Source organism: Kogia breviceps, chromosome 14 (assembly GCF_026419965.1).
Source record: "Kogia breviceps isolate mKogBre1 chromosome 14, mKogBre1 haplotype 1, whole genome shotgun sequence".
Lineage (NCBI taxonomy): Eukaryota > Metazoa > Chordata > Mammalia > Artiodactyla > Physeteridae > Kogia > Kogia breviceps.
Genome location: NC_081323.1, coordinates 38,990,956 through 39,010,854, shown reverse-complemented (window position 1 = coordinate 39,010,854; position 19,899 = coordinate 38,990,956). Strand labels below are relative to the sequence as shown.

Below are 19,899 nucleotides of genomic sequence, written 5' to 3'. Positions count from 1 at the left end.
TACATTTTACAAAGATTTTTCTGGGGACTGAATAGAGAATGGGCTGTAGAAGGTTTTTGTGGAAGCAGTGAGACAAGTTACAAGGCAATGGCAATGATTTGGCCTAGGATAACACCACTGTACTCTCTGGAATGGATTCCCAATATGTTAATGAGGTTCTGTTCCCATAAAACGTGAAGAAACGCAAGCTGGGCATACCTAACATGGTCTACTACTTGACTCAAAATATTGTTTTTTTGAATTGAATAAACAATAAGAGATAAAATTACATATTAGAATGCTCATTGCAACTTAGTGGGATTATTTATGAAAATTTACAGTTATCTCTGAACCATTTACCTATATAATTTCCACATTAAGATGGCACAGGAATCATCCATAACATCTTTGGTATTTCCCAGGGCTCAATACATTCCTGTTTATAATGAGCACCTCAAAATTCTACACATTCTTTATAACATTTTTAAGCTACTGAAATCTGTGTGGTCTCTACATTGTGAGGAACATGCTGGTACAGATCATTATAGTGGGGAGCTTGGCAATTTAATTAGCCTCACCTTCTTCATGGGTAAATGGTAAAGCTGTGTCAAGGAGGGAAGATTAAATGAAATAATAAGAAAACTGCATAGCAAGTCTAGTGTTAATTATGATGGAAGATTTGTTTTGAAATATTTTAACATTATGCTAGCCGAATATTTTTGTATTTATATGTAATTTCTGCTTTCATGAATTAGTTGCAATAAATTATGGTAATAACGTTTCATAAGAAACAGCATCTCTTCTTAGGGAAGGCTTAAAATATTATTATTTAGTCAAAGTAAAGAAGACAAAATTAACTTTGAGTTATATGTTTTTGCTTTGATTTTTGTTGCTATAGTTTTTGTTTTGGTCCACGAAGACATTTTCAAGAAGCTAGTCAAATATGGCTTTAGCAGATAAAAGACTTGAGAACCTGCAGATCTACAAACTTCTCCAGTGTGTTCGGAACAAAGACAAGAAGCAGATAGAGAAGCTGACCAGGCTTGGATACCCTGAACTCATCAATTTCAAAGACCCTGTCAATGGAAACAGTGCTCTGCACTTAGCCTCGGTTTCCAATGACATCGATATGGTCAGCTTTCTCCTGAGCCTCGGTGCTCACCCTGATGTGCAAGATGGAATGGGCTGTACTCCGACTATGAGGGCTGCAGAACTCGGCCACGAATTGTCCATGGAAATATTAGCCAAGGCAAAGGCCGATATGACTATTGTCGATAATGAAGGAAAAGGTAAGAACTCCCAGCATTCTATCCAGCAATTCACTTTGTAGCCAGAAATCAATAAAATGCATTTTTTGCTTTACAACTTTAGAAGTGAGTTATTCATGGTACATGGTAGTGAAAGTCTAGATTCTCACTCTTATACCAAAGGACACTATCTCCCCATGATTTGAAAATAATGCATGTATTTCTTAGGGAAGCCAGTTCTGAGAACTTTCTCATTGAAAAAGAATATTAGAATTAGTCAATCTTTTTTTTTTTTTTAACGTGGAGAACTTTCAACATGACTCATGTTGATATTTCCATAATCACAATCACCCACCCATTGTAAAATATAGTCTCATTTAGAGCTAAAGATGAAGGAGAGCATCTCTTCTTTTTTACATTTTAGAACCTTGAGTAATACTAGATATAGGTTTTGCTCTCAAGAGCAGTCTAATGTAGAAAGTAGTTTCATTTAGGAAGTTGAGGGACAAAGGTGGATTCTGACATAAACTCCAACTTTCTAGTGTCATTTTAAAAAGTATTTGAAAATATGACTTAAAATTTGACATATGGCATTCCCATGATTATTCAGGTGAGATAGCCCCACTTTCTCACTCTTCCCCTCCAAAATCCCATTTCAAGACCACAATCTGGGAGCTTCTTGTCCAAATAACTCAAGTTTCTGGCAAGAGGTGACACAGCCTCATGAAAATCACTAAGAAAATTACCTCCAGGCTTAATATAAATTGGTAGATTTAATCAGTTGTTCCAAAGAGTTGCTTCAAGTACAAAGCCATTAACATCAGTCCCACATTAGAGAAATGAATCCCATTTTATAATGTTAATTAATGTTTTCTGACAGGAACAGAGTCTGCTTCTGTAACTCTCTGCGGACATGGTATTTGATAAGTGACTTGCTTATAACAAGAGGAGAGGACAAAGAAAAGGAGGAATTATTTAATTACTTAATTACACCACATAACAAAATACGCTTCAGATGCATTCAGGAGTCAAATGTGTTTTAAAATGTTTTATTCTGAAAAAAAATCTCTCAGCGCTCTTTAGAATATCATTTCCCAAAGTGTGTGTCATGGGCCACTGAATCAGTGGGATGTTGATAAGTGCTACATGAAAAATTGGTTAATTCCACTGCGAAATTTATTAGAGAAACATTGGATAAAACAAATTTAGACATGTTTATTTTACATTTGTCAGGCCTACCAAAACCAGTGACATTTTCCATATTTATTTGACAATGAGATAGTTTTTTAAATGGCATCTTGTATACCTGGAGTTTCATGGAAACTTCAGTACATTCAGAAGAATGGTAACAAAGAAAAGTTTACCTTCCTGAGTTTGAAACAGAGATACAAATCACAAAGAAAGCAGTCTGAGACATTTTATAGCATAAAAATCTAAAATTATAAAATGTAAACAATCAAGGTAAAATTGGAAACGAGATCAAATGAATATCTGTAGTGAATGCAACAGCCATGAGGTTATCTATACTCATTCAAATTAATATTAAACCTACCAAGGTTCTGAAGACCAAAGTATGATAAAAACAACCTGACAAATCAAATAGGAAGAATTAAAAATATAAAACGAAACTTGAAACAAATACAAAACCTTGTTTCACACGTGACCTTGTTAGTACTGCTCCCTCCAGCCTTAATTGTGGTTCATGGTATGCCTACTGCACAGAGGGCCTTGTCTTCCCATCAGTGAACCTAGTTTACCTTGTACATCCCTCAGCTCAAGGGCTGCCACTGGCCAAACCCCCTGGTTTATTCCACTGTAGTCTCTCTGCCCTTAACATCCTATTTTTCACTGATTGACATTTGGCTCACTGGACATTGTTTCAAAAGGATGAGCAAACATTTAAATGGTTAAAATACTTACTGGAGCTTTAGATGGATGAGGGACATACTCCTGGTCTAATCTGTACTTTCTCTTTGAACAATTTTGCAGAATATGGAGAAGGTAACACTCTAAGCCAAAAAATTATTTGTTGTCTTAGGAAATTAGTTACAGTGTCTGGAATTATTTTCTTTAAGGGTAAAGCTGGAATAGCTCCTTGTAACACCCATTCCGTTGGTTCTCCCATTTATAGGAATGCATCCCCAGTCCTCAATGCAATACTCTTGTTCTATTGTTCATACTTTTTTCTTCTCTTTTGTTTTTGCTTCAATTTTGGAATGTTGATTTGTATCCTTTGTGGCTTAAATAGTCAACACAGATAGACTTTCACTGTGCGTTGCATATGCCATCATTATAAAATAGCCATTTCATGAGTTCCTTAAGGTCTTTGTAATGAATTCAACCTCATCTGGTACTATTTTCTAGATTTTGCTGTTGTTATTGTTTATTGTTGTTTTGGTTCACTCTTGCTTGCTATGACTTCTCTGTCTTTGATTTTATATTTTCAACCATGTCCTTGACCATCTTTCTATTTTTAACTGTTTGAGTAACTCTATTTTAGATGCATGTTTATATGAGATATATTTTTGTTTCTATTTTCACATAAATTGTATTTTTATTTTAATGGTAGAGTTTATCCAATTTACATTTATCTAGATGCTCCATAGGTTTGGCATCAGAACTGTCACTTATTTTATATTATGAAAGCATAATATATTTAATTTATATAAATACACAAATATGTATAAAATATATTCCTCTATGGTCCATTTGTTCTTTGTTTTGTTTTGCTGTGTGTGTATAGTTTCCTTCTCACATTTTCTAAAATTAATGGTATGTTTTTAGTTCTTTTAATGGCTAACTGGACAGCTTTACATATACTTAAAACTTTGTTTACTGAATTAGAACTTTAAACAGTATTCATTAATATTTCTCTATGAAAGATGAGATTGGTACAAGAACCCTTCCTCTCACCTCCTTTACCGCCCTTCCAGTACCTAATTTTAGTACATTAAAATCATTTTAGTTCTTTCAGTGATTGTTTTCATACCTTTAAATAATAAACATCTATCTCTTTATCTGTTTTTAATAATATCTCAAACTCCAGCAGTAAAAGATAAAGAAAATCAAATGCTTACACTGTCTCTCCTTCCCTCTCTTCCCTCCAAGTTTTGTTAAATTACATGATTATTTCTACATTACTGTGAATTACAATATTCTTTTCTGTATCTAGAATTCCTAAGGTGATTGAACTTTGGTTCAATGGTTGAAGGGATTCAGCATCTATCATGGGTCTTTTAGTCACATATTCTCTGTTGATCTCCTGTTAGACTCATTTTTGTCATCAAGTAGTTTAGCTCACTCCTTTGGGCTTATAGCCTTTGATTTCTTGCATCTTTAAACTTATATGTCCATCACTTTTATATATGAACAATAGCTTGACTGAGTATTAAAAATTCCCTGTTTTCTTTTCCAAGTGACATTGTAGAGCTCCTTTGGTTATTTTCTAGCACTGAATGTTGCTGTGCCAAAGTCTTGCAGCCAGCTTGACTTTTCCTCTTTAGAAATAACTTGAATTTTTAACTGGATGCTCACAAGACACTTTCTTACCTAGCTTTACCTAGGCACCATCTTATGGATTGTTCTTAATCATTTTTCCTGAGACTCAGTATACTCTGTCAGATCTAGGTTTTTCCTTCAAGAGAGTTTTCTTCTATTATACCTCTCCATTTTTTTCTGTTCCATTTGTTCTTTTATTTTTGAATACCAATTACATACATGTGAAATATTCTTTGCATCTCTAGAACATTTAAACTCTTGCATCATCTCAGTTACATTTTTCTTTCAAGTTCGTTCAAGTTTTTCTTCCATGTCCTTGACCATGGTTTTGGCAATGTCTGCTCTCCTTTTTCCTGCTTCCAATGTGAACCACTTTCATTTCTTTAGTGGTTTTACAATATTTTTCTCTACCATTTCTTTTTTTAAGCTCTGCTTGCTCAAATTCATCTTCTCCTTCTATTTATCTTTTATTGTCCTAGAATTACTTATTATAGGTTCTGTCTAGCTTTGCACTTTGGTTTCAGAAAAAAAAATATTTAATTTCTTTGTTATCATGGAAATGGGTCAGTCAATAATTTTCATGTTGTATAGTTTTCTGAGTATATAATTTTTGCCTAGTGTTTGTCATCAAGTTTCTTTCCTTACCTTTCTTTCAGTATATTTTTTCATAGGTCACATGCTGGTTTCTTGTTGATTATTGTTCCTTTTTGAATGAAGCCTCTTTTTAGAGTCAAGTCATTACAAAGTCAGTTTGGAGTTTGACTGCTGCTTATCTGACTTTCTTACCAGGGGAATATAAACAATACCCCAGGTCTGTAGTACATTTTTGACATGGGTTATGTTGAGGGTCTGTATGTCACAGGTGCTGGGTATGAGGATTTATCATTTTTCTCTCTTCAGTAAACAAAATGATGTGTGAATATGTTAGAGCCCCTTGCCATCTAGTTTTTCTTCTCACTGCTACTGTACAGAGAGCCTGCTTCCTATAAACATGGCTGGTCTGCACATTTCTTCATTATGTACCATCTCCTTTGCCACTCTGCAGTTTCAGCAGGGATCCAGGGATCCACCAAGAGCCCTCTGGCACACACACTCCTGCATATTCCAAGAAGGGACACTGGGGTATAGACTTCAGGATGCCAAATACCCAGGGTCAACCGGAGCTTACATCCCAGCACTCAAATTCTTCCCAAACAAAGTCTTATCACATTTTGGTTATGACTGTTTTCTGGCTCTTATAAGAGGTTGGGTTTCTTTTCTGGTATCTCTGTTTTGGTGTTTCAGTTGATTTCAGAGGGAAAACCAAGGCATAAACATCTTTGCTCTATCACCTTCAGCTAGCTTATTATGAATTTGTAAATTATTCTTTGTTCCTTCCTATCTGATCCAAATATAGAGAGACTACTAATTAAGTATTCTTTGGGGATTCTATTTTTCTACAGGTATTTTGTTTTACTGCATTTTACCTACTAAGAGGCATTATCGCTGTGCACTGATTGCCTTGGAACATGGTGCAGATGTCAACAATAGTACCTATGAAGGAAAGCCAATATTCCTTAGAGCTTGTGAAGAAGCACATGATGTTAAAGATGTGTGCCTGACATTTTTGGAAAAAGGAGCCAATCCAAATGCTGTCAACTCAGTATGACTATTCCTGTGATTATAAATATTCCTTTTTTCAATTATAGAAAAAAATTTCTATACACTAGTAATCTCTATTAGTGTATTTTTTTCATTTGAATATGGTAAAATTATGCTGTTAGATTAGACTGTTCATTTCTGTTCAAAATACTTTAAGATGATATACTTTCATCATCTTTATATGGCATGACCATGACTCTACAATCTATTTCCTAATTATGTTTGGAAAATTGGTATTTATTATGTATAATGTTAAAAGATCACTATAGGAAATAGAAAAGATATTACTGATGCCTAATAAAAATTTAACTTCTTCAAAAGAAAATATGTAGTTCTGCTGTTTCCCTTAATCATTTTGCTCCCTCTCCTCATTTGGCTAATTTTATTGAGTTTTCTTATCTTTTAATTGTCATTTCCCAACAATAAAAATAGATTTTCTTCTTATTAGAAAACACCTGTAGCCTAATTTTAGCATGTGTTTTACCCTCTTTTCTCCCTTATTGCTCTACTTTCTTTGCAAGAAACTGCATTTTTCAGCATGATGTTTTTACAGGGACTTTTGGTGTGACCTTGACTCTGATTTTAGAATTCTACATTTTGGACACTGACCCATTTTACTGACTTCATTTTTCCTATTTGTTACGTGAAACCAATAAAACTGTACAGAACTAAACGTGTCAGTGTGACTCTAAGGCCAAATGGATTTAGACAATATTTATACAGAACGTTATTTAGTATGACAGGGATAAACAGCATCTGCTCTGTTTCACGTCCAGTCCACAGGTCGCACGGCTTTAATGGAAGCATCAAGAGAAGGAGTGGTAGAACTAGTTCGAGGGATATTGGAAAGAGGAGGTGATGTGAATGCATTTGACAATGACAGACATCACGCCGCACACTTTGCTGCCAAAGGAGGCTATTTTGATGTAATAATCTACTCTTTGCTTTAAAATTTGTTGCTAAAAATATTCTCTTCTTTTTCTCAACATCTTAAAATATCATGTACGTTACACTGATAGAATTTTTTCTGAGTTATCATCTTGATTTTCCGAAATAATTCTAAAACTATATTTTATACCAAATATTAACCTTCAAAAAGATTTTAGCTCTTTATTCAGTTTTATCTGCTTACTAATTTATTCTTTTAATATTGCTAATAATGTTTTTCTATATTTTTAATTATGACAGCTTAAAGGTTTTGCCAACCGGGATTACTCTATTTTATGACTCCATTACACATTAGAATTTTCACAGTACAGTATGATCTAGTTGTGGGGAGAACAATGCCAATATACTCATCTCTCTGATGTTTGAGGCATCTAATGACTCATCTAAATTTTTAACTCTAAGTATTCTTATTATCTGGATATATCAGCAAAGGATATCTCATAGGTACAGTGATATTGCAGAAACAAAATAGAAATCAATGCTATCCCATTATTTTAAAATTCTGAATTACATCTAAAATTTCTTTACTGAGTTTTTCTGAGTTTTAACAATTATCATTACTTTTGTCATAGGGTCTCTTCCCTGCAATAAAAATATATATCACAGTAGAAGTCACATCTGTTTGGTAAAGAATTTGCTCCCCTGATTATGCTTGCCATAGTCTGATGCTTTCTAAAATTGCCTAAATTTACTTCAGAACGGTAGTTCCCCAGCTGAGTATAGAGTTTTCTATACTCTAAATAAATGTTGTTTGATAGAACTTCTGGCAGTGATGGAAATGTTCTGTATCTGTGCTGTACAATATGGTACAATACACTACACATGTGGTTTTTGAGTACTTGAACTATGGCTAGTGGAAGTAAGGAACTGAATTTTTAAAATTTGTTTTCTATTTAATTCATTTTAATTTAATTCAAATTGACACTCTGGATAGCACAGGCCTAGGTCCCAGTTTTCATTCAGTTAACGTACATTCCTATTCCTCTACAATATCCACTATTTATTTTGCAGATATTGAAGCTTCTTTTTGCCTACAACGGAGACATGGGGCTGATTGCAATGAATGGCAACACACCACTTCATTATGCTGCTATGGGTGGTTTTGCAGATTGCTGTAAATATATAGCTCAGCGAGGTAAAATGGTCTACCAATTTCATGCCTAAAGAATTTATAATTTTCCCACACTGTAGATGAGAAGACAATTTCAGCCTGTCAAATGTCAGTTGTTTATCTCACACATATATGTAGAAAGAAAATTAAACTTTTTTTCTTATTTACCTTCTGTTAAATCATGAATCTGGCCTTGAAAGTGATAAAAATTTATTTCTCAAGTATTTTTAGGTTATTATTAAAAATCTAAAGAGAATTGTTTATGAGTCAACCAATTATTAAGATGCTTATAGTTATTAAATTCCTATTTTAAAAATGTAAAAATCAATCTAATAAAAGACAAACACTAGACACCATGTCTTTTAGTTTGCATTCTTAATTATTTTATTTTAAAAATGTACTATCATTTCAAGTGCAAAGATAACATTTCTGGGTAATTTTAAATTATGGGGGAAATATTTTGGGGAAAAACACATGAAATACAATGAGAAATTTCATGGAACATTTGAAATATAAGTAATATTTATTATTTTAGATTTTTCTGTAGTTTTCAAATAATTATTAACTTAGGAATATAAGCTATGTTATATATAGCTTAATGTATTCCTTAAAATAGTAATATTAGCCAATTAAGTTTAAAGATTTGGATCTATTTGGTGTTAATTACATGCTAATTAAATGTACATTCAAAGTTATTAACTCTTTGTTAGAGAGGGAGCTGCATTCTGCTGAATGTTATGGTAGTGGTTTTTTTTTTCCAGTTTATGAAAAATGGGCAGAAACTTAAAGTTCAACAACTCTATAATAGAGCAGAGAAAGTGTTTTTATTTTCCTGTCTTCTACAGAGGAACAGAAATTTTGAAGTCACTGGGACCCTAGAGAGCCTATACTGTAACCACTAACATTATAAATAAGACTAATGTGCCTGCATAACTAATGGTGTAATAACTGATCCACTTTGACTTTTTTCACGTATACAAAGCTCACATTCTTTCCCCATTCCCCTAAAATAAAAAACAGATAAAGGAAAATATATCAACCGCAATTTTTGCCCTCATCAACTGTCTCATCAGTCTTATTTTCAAATCTGTCACCATCAGAAGTTTATTCTGACACTTCATTTTTAACATTGTGTATTTCTAGAAACTAAAGATCTGCCCAGATTGAGACAAGCTTCTTCAACTTTAACATGCTGGTTCCTTTCTTATTGGTACAAACATCCCCCAATATATACTCTACCATTTATATACTCCTGGGATAAAGTCAGAGAAAGCAAATTGAGAAGTATAGGGCCAGAGCCTCCCAAAGGCCTTGCCTGGTGATGCAGAAAAGATTCATCCTCCTGTCTGGCTCACAAGACTAGGCTGTGTTTGTGAAATAAATGTCTGAAAATGTTCTGAGTTCTGTAGCATGTTCGGAAGTACAACCACCAGATCCTATGTGGGTGACTTATTTCCATACCAGGCAATTGCTTATCTAAGGCAATCAGAGCAGCAAGAAACCATTGGTCACGAAATGCTCATTTCTGAGTAAACTCCCTGGGTGTAGTCTCTTTTATTCTTAAAAGTGAGGGCTGGATTCTTTTCCCACATTAAACTACCTTCCTCGGTATGCTCCTCTTTTGTCCCTGATCTTGTCCCTGGAGTAATTTACAACTCCCTGTAGGGGGCGTGAGGCCAGATCCAGGGGAGAGAAGGGGAGTTTGGAATAGTTCTCCTGAAGCCCCTGTGCAGGGTCCTCCTTTTCTTGGGCCTTTTGACAGCACAGTCAGCTGAAAGTTGAGTACCTCAGCCACAGAGGCACATAAATCACAAAGGGAATGAATGGATCTTTATTTACTAATGATAAAAGAGGAGACAAAATCAAAGGGAGAGGAAAATGTCTTCATATCTTTAAGCAGGGATGTTGGAGTCTTTTATCCACACAAAATTTCCAACAGGGAGGAAACTAGGAGTAGAAGAAGGCAAGATAAAGCCGCTTTAAAACACTTTGATCCTTAGTGCTGCGGTGAATAGAGGAGAGGATTGGAAGATGGTAGATAAACCCCCAGACACCCTGAATAAGCGAAAAAGCTAAATAAAAACAGCATACGCAAGATGACTATGGAATTATACTATGGAATTATTATGCTGTGGAATTATACTATTGAGACCAGTCTCAGGTCCCTTTCCCAAAAAGTCACTATTCTTCAAACTGTCCAATATAAAAATTTTAGAATCTTTATTGTTCCAATGCTCTTTTTGAGTTTTTCTATCACTAGTAAAATTATCAGCTTTCACATAAAATTTTAATTTTTGACAATGCCATAGGAAGTGCTAATGTTGAAAAACACTGGTGATTAATTTTCTTTTTGATAAGGAATAAAACTATAAAATATTGGAGGGGCGAGTTTTACTTTTGCATGTGGTGACCTTTACATTTTGGATGCTAGAGATACTGAGGTTAGAGAAACTTTTTTGATTATGTGATGCTTGCAAAGCAACAGAAGAGCCTTCTAGATTCAAAACACTAGAAAGAGCATCTTCATAGTCTGACTTATAATGGGTTTTTAGTGTCTCCAGACACTTATTACAGACAACACAGCCTTCTTGAAAGCATTAAGTAGACTTCCTAATGCATTCAGAAAAACTTATTTATTTGGAGAATGCTTACATATAATGTTGGTCTCATCATTTTAAGTAAGGGTCCAAAAGGGAAAATGGATTTTAACGCCTAATTGCACAGTTCTTATGCTGGAATTCTTTCAGGTTTGATGAACAAATTACTTGTTCCTCCGTTAGGCTGTTCACATGACCTTATTGCAAAACAGCAGGTCAATATAAATTACATTAACTTCATGGAGAATACAGTTAAAGCATAGTTTAAGATTTTACACAGATTTAGTCATAGTCATTCAAAAGAAGCAGGTGTCAGTTAGCATCCTGAGTTCCTAAAGTCCTATTTAAGCTGTTTGAATCCAGCTTCCTTCCAAATTCAAATGTCACCCTTACTCTTTCCCGCTAGTCAGGAAGCCTCCTTAGCAAGTATCCCAATATGATATTTGTTTCAAATATCTATAGGGATTAATGTCCTAATCCTTTGGGGAAAGATACTATCAATTGGAAACATGTCTCCCTCAGAATTTACCAAAGTAAAGCTCACAGAAAAAAAAAATCATAGATTAATTTTGTAGTTATAATAGCTAAATGTGCTTGCCTCTATATACAAGTAATTTGGGGAGCAACTTTTGATTAATCACTAGAAATTTTAAAAACCGTTGGATGCATGTCATTTGTGGAGTCATGCAGATGCCTTGGTACCATTCATAATCATGATGCTTCCTCTTTTAGGATGTGATCTGAAATGGAAGAATTTGGAGCATAAAACGCCGAGGGCCTTGGCTAAGAAAGGCGGCTTTAAAGCAGCCAGCAAAGAAATACGGCGGGCGGAGCGAATCGCTAATAAACTGGCCCGGCCAGGAGCCAAAAATCCGAATCCACGATTGTACCTGAAACTTCACGATTGGTCCATAGAACATGAGACTTTGCTTCGGGAAGCCCTTTCGTTTGTGGACAGGGGCGATGGGACAGTCAGCAAGGAAGACTTTGTGCTGGCGCTGGAGGAGAGGCAAGATTTTATGAGCTCAGAACAGATAGCTACCATAGCTCAACTTCACGAAAAAGTCCGGGGCGGAGGGGTCAACATTAACGATTTCTTTAATGGAACCAAATACTTAAGCAAGTCTTATGTCCTGGGATCCTATGGGCCTAAGAAAAATAAAAAAGAGATAGCCAAAAAAGCCCCAAAAGGCAAGTTTGTTTTACCCCTCCCAATCTGCATCATCCCTGACCACGTGTTTCCACGCCGGAGCGAAGGTGGGCCACCTTGTTACATGATTGAAACCTACAATTATGTAACTGATTGCAGTCGCTTTGACCGAGATCGTCCACCCGAACATCCCATTCAGGATGACTCTGCTTGGTACATTGATGATCCAGGGAAGGTCTTTTCAAACATTAATTTTGTCACCAAGGAGGGAGACCTGGCATCTCTGAAAAAGGCATTTGAATCAGGAATACCTGTGGATATGAAGGATAATTATTACAAGACACCCCTAATGACTGCATGTGCCAATGGAAACATAGATGTGGTCAAGTTTCTTCTTGAAAAAGGGTATGCCTTTTGGTTGAATGAAATTTAGATTTGGGGAAGGTTAAGACACATTCAGCTCCAGAATTTAAGTAGTGCAAGCAAGGGCTTCATTCCTGAAGTCCAGATCACAAATAGATCTTATGCCTGGAGCCAGGCTAATGGAACATAGGAGTGTGTGTACACAAAGACCGTTTGCCAATAACAACTATGCACAAAGTGAAGGCCAAGAAGTTTTCTCTCTGAGGGTAGACAAAGCCTTCTGATTGGGTATCCCTGGCCTCCCAAGACAATTTAATTTGGTCTCAGAGCTTTACCTAGATGATGTGGAGTTGCTTTTTATTTTATTTTAAATTAAAAACAGAATTTTTTTATTGTGATAAGAACAGATAGCATGAGATCTACCCTCTTAAATTTTAAGTGTAGGGTACAATATTGTTAACTGTAATCACTATACTGATTATAATATTGTAGAACAGATCTCTAGAACATACCCACTTTACATGGAGTCATTTTAAAATCTGTCTCTTTTTTCTTTCTTTCTTTCTTTTTTTGGAAGGGATCCCAACAAATTCAAGCAATTTGATGGTAGCCATAACTACTAAGCATGTTTCCTTCCCTTTTCCTTTGTTCATTTGTAAATATCTTTAAAATAACAAAGCATGACATTTAGTTTAAATTTTAAATCTAAAGCAATTTCTCAGGTTTAAGTCCTTCTTTTTACCATTGCTGAATAACCTGGGGTAACTTAAGCTTTTTGTGCCTCAGTTTTCTCATTTTTATAATAGGGTTCTAATGGAACTCATCTCACAGGATTTGTTGAAGATTAAATGAGTTAAAGCATGTAAAGCACTTAGTAGCCCAGTAATTGCAGACTTGATAAAAGGTATTATTGTTATTATTACTATAATGTTAAACTTCAAAGAAGGATTTAAATGTGTTTATTAGAGAGAGGAAGTATAAAGCAACTAATGACAATGTGAAGTGTTGGACAGAGAATTTTTAAATAGGACTAAAATTTAATTTTATCTTTTCATAGTTTCTGAATGATATATTGCTTTCAATAAGATCAAAAGAATTAATTTTCTTTTTCATTTAATTTTAATTTTATATTGGAGTATAGATTTAAAATGTGCTAGTTTCAGGTGTATAGCAAAGTGATTCAGTTATACGTATACATATCCATTCTTTTTCAGATTCTTTTCACATATAGATTATTACAGAATACTGAGTAGAGTTCTCTGTGCTATACAGTAGGTCCTTGTTCATTATTTATTTTAAATATAGTAGTGTGTATATGTTAATCACAAACTCCCAATTTATCCCACCCCCTCACCTTTCACCTTTGGCAACCACAAGTTTGTTTTGGAAGTCTATGAATCTGTTTCTGTTTTGTAAATAAGTTCATTTGTATCATTTTTTGGTACAAAATTTTGATACATTATAATGCTTACAATTTTAATAATGAAGGTGCATTTAAAAATTCATAACATACAGAGAAAGTAGATACAAAATGAAATAATATAACTTTTCTGTTTCCTGTTAGCTTTGATCTTTCATTGGATCCAGTTCTTCCCTGATTTTAATGATGCAAAATTGTAACCCTTAGGTTACAATTGTAACCTAAAGATCTAAGGGTTAAAATTGTAACTCTTAGGGTCTAAGCACCTTTTAAACTAAACAAAATGTATATATACACAAAGTTAAGGTTGTTATATAATGAAGAACACAGGTCAAGAAAAATTATGGCCCAGAATTTAACTTGACCCAAACCTTCCTTGGTTTACAGTTGAACAACCTGATAAAACTATGAAATCTTCCTTAGCATTTTTAGCCTTCAGTGCTTAGAATAACCGGTATTTTTAGCTCATGCATCTACCTCATTTTACAGGGCTAACGTCAATGCAACAGATAATTTTCTGTGGACTCCGCTTCATTTTGCATGCCATGCCGGCCAACAGGATATTGTTGAGCTTCTTGTTAAATCTGGAGCTGTGGTAGATGCCCTTTCAATCAACAACTCAACTCCCTTAAGTAGAGCCATTGAGAGCTGTAGACTGGATACTGTAAAATACCTACTTGATATTGGTGCTAAATTCCAGCTGGAGAACAGAAAAGGCATGTGTTCTCATTATGGGTGATTAGGGTTAGAAAAGGAGGATTTATGTTATATTCCAAACCCGTTTAAATCTATTCTTGTAGGACAACATTTTCCCTTGGGTCACTGCTGCAAAAACAAACCTGAGTAAATGTTATGGAACTTTATCGTATACACAGTGCTTCTCAAATCATTGGTGTAAAAGAACCAGTTCTTTATGTTGGTGATCCATTGTGGATGGAGACTTTTGCAAAATATAATGGAAAATGATTTACTAGAAAAATGAAGAGGAAAAACCCCATAAAATACAAGTCCAAACTTTTTTAAAATCATTGGATTCAAATAACATAAAATTGTTATAAAAATTTCTAAACACTTACTCTTAATCCCTGTATTTATTTCGCTGTGGCTGCATAACCATTAGTTTGTAGACTGACATCAGTCTGAAGATCACATCATGAGTCATCACTTTGTCTTAACAGTCAATTCCTAAAAATTGGCATAGTTTGAAGCCTCTGTAGACTTTGGATTCCTTCTAAAGTTGGACAAATCATTCCTGAATTAAGGCTCTTTCTAGGAAGTAAATGGGAAGCCTATCTTATGTCATAAATATCCTGTGTAAATACGTGGAGGGGTTATTTTCTTAGAGTGGAACCCATTGCTTCCTTTTGATCTGAAGGACCTTTAGTATCTCTGGCTGCTTCAGGCTGCCTCTGAGTCACAGGTAATGTTGTTAGGCCTGCCTGAGGACATTATAGGTGTCATAATACCCAGCCATCTGCATAGAGCACTTGGCGACCTCCAGTTTCCCAGACTTTTTGAATACACCTCCTTCCATCATGGGAAGGAGAGGACAATGTAAAATTGTCACACACAAAGGAATGTGTGCACTGTGGGAAGAGAACCAGCACTCAGATATTCAAAATGTAATCTACCACTATTTCCTATCAACTTTTTAAGAAACATGCTCAAAATGATTAACAAGAAGAAATGGTTGTGCTGGTAAATGGCACTCTAAATGATGAGATTTTAGAGCTGGGGCCACCTTAGAGAGTATCTGATCCAACTCTGTGACTTTATACATACCATTCGCTTCAGTAATCACCCTTGGTACTGCATGCTTAGAGCTGATGTGCTGAGATTTTGCTACATGGTTTATTATTAACCTGTTTAACGAAACTCTGAATTTATGTTTTAAACAGGGCATAGGGCCATGGATGTTGCAAAGGCTTATGCTGACTATAGAATAATTGGTTTGATTAAGGAAAAGCTGGATAACTTGCCAAAACCAGCAGGAAATCTAAAAACAAAAGGCAAGCCATCGCTTAAAGTGAAGACTGAAGGCCCTGAGAGTGAGAAAGAAGAGGTATGAAAAGCAGTTGATGTCCCATTAGTAACTGGTGGGGCTGCGGCACCATTTACATATTGTTACAGGACATGGGCAAATAATATGCAGTCCATGTTTTCAGCACCATTATGCAATAGTTTTAAAGAAATATCTAGCAAGAAATTTCCTGTTACTGAAAAGCCTAAAAAGTACTCATTGCGAACAGAATCCACACAGAAACCAGTTGGTTCAACCGAATACCATTAGAATGTTGGGAAAAGAACTGGTATTGGATATGTATACACTCAGACCTGAATTATACAGATTTGATGGGAAGGCCCAAAAAGGGAATAAGAGTAACCCTTATGAGAAATGAAGTAAAGCATGATTTTCCTTCATTTTGGCTCCATAATCTTTCACTACCCACCTTACCACTCCAGTCCCAAAGAATTTTAATGATTACTATGAACCCAGGGGTATGTAATTTGGATATCCTGCAAAATAACTCTAGAAGGTTTTAAAGGTGTCAAATTGTCCCTGGTAATCTGGAATGGTTTGGGTGCCTCTAAATTAGCAGCAGAAGATTGAGGTTGTTGTTTATGGGGATTTCTGAGACCCCAAGACTTTGTCATTCATTAGCAGGAAGCTTTAAGTACATTTCTAGACTGGAAGCTTCTTTTAGGGAAGCAGATGGATCCCTAGAGATTCTTGGCTGACACAGGATAGGGGATGAAATTCAGGAAGGAAAAGGTTTAATGTTATCAAATTAGAAAGGGTTAGAGAAATGTAGGTGGTAGGAAGTAGATAGAATTGAAGGGATGATAGGCAGACAATAGAGAGTAGTAAGCATAGAGGAAGAGAGTAAGGATGGCCAGAGGTGAAGGAGGATTGATCAGCTAAAGCTCCTAATACATGCACAATTATCATTTTGGTAGGAATACATCCTTCTGATTAATAATGGCCACAGGTCAAGGATGGATATCTGAAAGACTTTTGTGATCTGTCACTAATACTAATTAAATGGAGTTAAACGAGGCAAACGAATGATCTCTCCCCACCCAAAATTATAATAATATTCTATTTCATTTCAAATTATAATTTGTAGAGTAGCATTTTTAGTTTTTCCTGGCTTCAGAGTAAGATGCAGAACAACAAAGAATGTTAGGAAGTATATATAGGTTTTTGCAATTGACAGGTTTTTTGGGGTCTTGTTTCCAGGAGCCACTTTCATCAATGTATACTGTACCAACCATAGTGGAGAAAAAGAAGATGCATAAGGATAATGTGGTTTACCTCAATTCATTGATTACCAGTGGTTATACCAAGAAAGTGGATATCACATTTATTCCAAAGAGGGTAAGTACTTTAGAAAGATCATAACATGGTATAAACTCATGATGTCATTTTTCAGTATCATTTATTCCACAGAAGGTAAGTACTTTGGAAAGATCATAACATGATATAAACTCATGATGTCATTTTTCAAATACTTTTTATGCAGAGCACCCAAACAAATGTCCTTACCTTTTATAGTTATTATTTGGAGGTGTCCTTTTCCTAGGTCCTACTACTTCTGACTAAGTAAGTCCAACTTGTATAGCTTCCAATATCTGGTATTACTATTTTCTGTATTAACATTTTAATTTTCCTTGAACAATTGAAGTCTTCTTCAGTTAGTCCCATTCCTTAGCCCAACCCTTCCTCTTTTTACACACTATCTCCATCTCACTTGGGAGTTTCATACTAATCAAGACTGGATTTATTCAGTGGCTTCCTTAAACATCTACAATTTAAAAGGTGAAGATGTCTTTGGAGAATAAGGGTGGTCTTGACAATGTGCATCAAGCCATGCTGAACAAGAGGCCACCAGAGCCTTCTGCTGTCTATTGTGAAAATAATTTTGACTTCCCCATAAGACATAAAGACAGTAAACCCAAACTATCTATTCACTCCATTGCTTCCTGGTTTTGACATCCTAAAAATGATCAGCAGCTAGCCTGAGGGTCATCAGAGAGGTAACTGAAGAGCATTTCCATTGTCCAAATAGTCACCATCAGAAACAGCGATGCCCACATAACCAAAAATGTCGTGTAAGAGATAAAAGTTAAAATAGATTTAGAAATCAATTTGATAGCTTCCAATTAACCATCTTGAAGATTGTCTGGATATTGGCATGTTTACTGGCTGTCATACTCACGTCTGCTCTGGATGTGGTTGTTTATTTAAGATCTGGAGTCCCAAAGCCACGACAGCAGAGCTGATCAGGAAGAGGGAACTGCGGCGGGAGCGGTTCTCATACGAGGTAGATTTTGATGACTTCATGATGCCCTTTCAGAAGCATATCACAGAGAAAGCGCAAGCATTGAAAGCTGCCTTCAACACCTAAATCACAGCAGTTGATCCTTGGGATAAACATTTTGAGGCCCAGGAACCAAACATTGGAGAAAGTAGATATTTCCATTAAAGCCCAAACAATCCACAAGTAACCAAATATTTGTTTTTGCTTTAACAGCTATAAATATTCTGAGCTGTCTAGAGAAGGTGTGTTTTATTTTGCAATGAATTGCATGTTATTCTGCATAAATCCCCCAATTTTCCTCACGAATATAGTAGAATAAATGGCATTTTTTTGTTATAAGCATAGTGTCATTGTCAAAGAATTTACAAGATTTATACCATTATGTTTGTTAAAACATAATTTTGTTAAAACATAATTTCCACTATGTATAAACATAGTGGAAATGCGTGAAAACAATTTGATATTAGGGAAGAGAAGTCGTTTTTAATCCATTAAGAAAGCAGTTTTGTTCTCACACATCATAAGTGATATGGATTAGATTTTGTTTTTGTTCTTTTATGGCATTGGTATATTAGAAGACAGGCTAGTTATTTTGTAAAATGGTCATTAATTGGGCCTGACTTGTCTTATATTTCCTCAAGAATAGATTCAGGTGATGCATCTTAGGCAGGAATACCACAGACGTGATAGTGTGCCCTTTTCAGTACATCATATCAGAAGGCACATGATGTTGATATGGGATGTAAACTTTGCCAACTTTCGTCCCTTGATTAAAAGTGGTATGTACCTGGTTTCTCCTCTGTAAAGTTACTCCTTTTCTTTTGTACTTAATAAGAATCTCATGGATATATCCTTTGAAACTACGTAAATTTCCTGTTACTCCCATGACTTTCACCCTCTAATTTTAACACTCATGGATGACTTTTGCATGAAAAAAATTATTACAGTGGTGGTTGCCATAAAATTATTTTCTAATCTCATCATTCTTTCTACATTTCTTAGTTGGTTTTGTATTGTTGGTCAGAGCTTTCCCTTCTTCACCATTAACTTGTGTATTGGTTATGTAATCAGTATGGACTCATGGTTTTCTTCTTCACTTAATGGGTTATAATCCTTTACTATCATTATTTATTTATTTTGGTGCTCAAATTGTTCCTGATTTGGCCAGTGGAAGCTCCTTCAAGCTAGCTCCTGAGGGCAAGACATTTTGTTTCATTAAGTAACTAGAGGACTCTTTAGTTCTTGAATGTGAGGGAAAATGACTATCCATGGTTTCATTTGGTAGCAAGGAAAATGAGTCTGCAATGGTAGATTTTCAGAGTCCACAATTCTCTGCTATCACCCGGTGAATACAACACATTCTCAATGCCAGTTTCATAGATAGTGCTATTCTGTCATCACCCTCAACCATCTGCAAACATAAACTGAGAGAAAGTGTTAATGTCAAATCCTATTCTCTCTCGTATATATGAAGTGTTTATATTCATTTGAATGACTCAACAACATGTTTGAATGAGAATTGTGTGAGGGGACTTTCAAGTGACTAAGTTTATTTTGAGTTTAACTCTAAACTCAAACAGAGCAAAGCCAAAGTTCTTTGATGCCCCATAAGGCCATCAGTGC

The 19,899-nt window shown here is 35.2% G+C and overlaps 1 protein-coding gene across 1 annotated transcript; it reads left to right on the top strand.

The window, feature by feature from the left end:
- The first annotated feature begins 922 nt into the window (after positions 1-922).
- Positions 923-18,363, top strand: ANKEF1 (ankyrin repeat and EF-hand domain containing 1). The gene is made up of 9 exons (XM_059037483.1): positions 923-1,268; positions 6,167-6,366; positions 7,142-7,291; positions 8,325-8,448; positions 11,754-12,576; positions 14,444-14,670; positions 15,853-16,016; positions 17,196-17,333; positions 18,205-18,363. The coding sequence occupies exons 1-9, from the start codon at positions 923-925 to the stop codon at positions 18,361-18,363; spliced, it is 2,331 nt and encodes a 776-aa protein (XP_058893466.1).
- Positions 18,364-19,899: the final 1,536 nt, after the last annotated feature.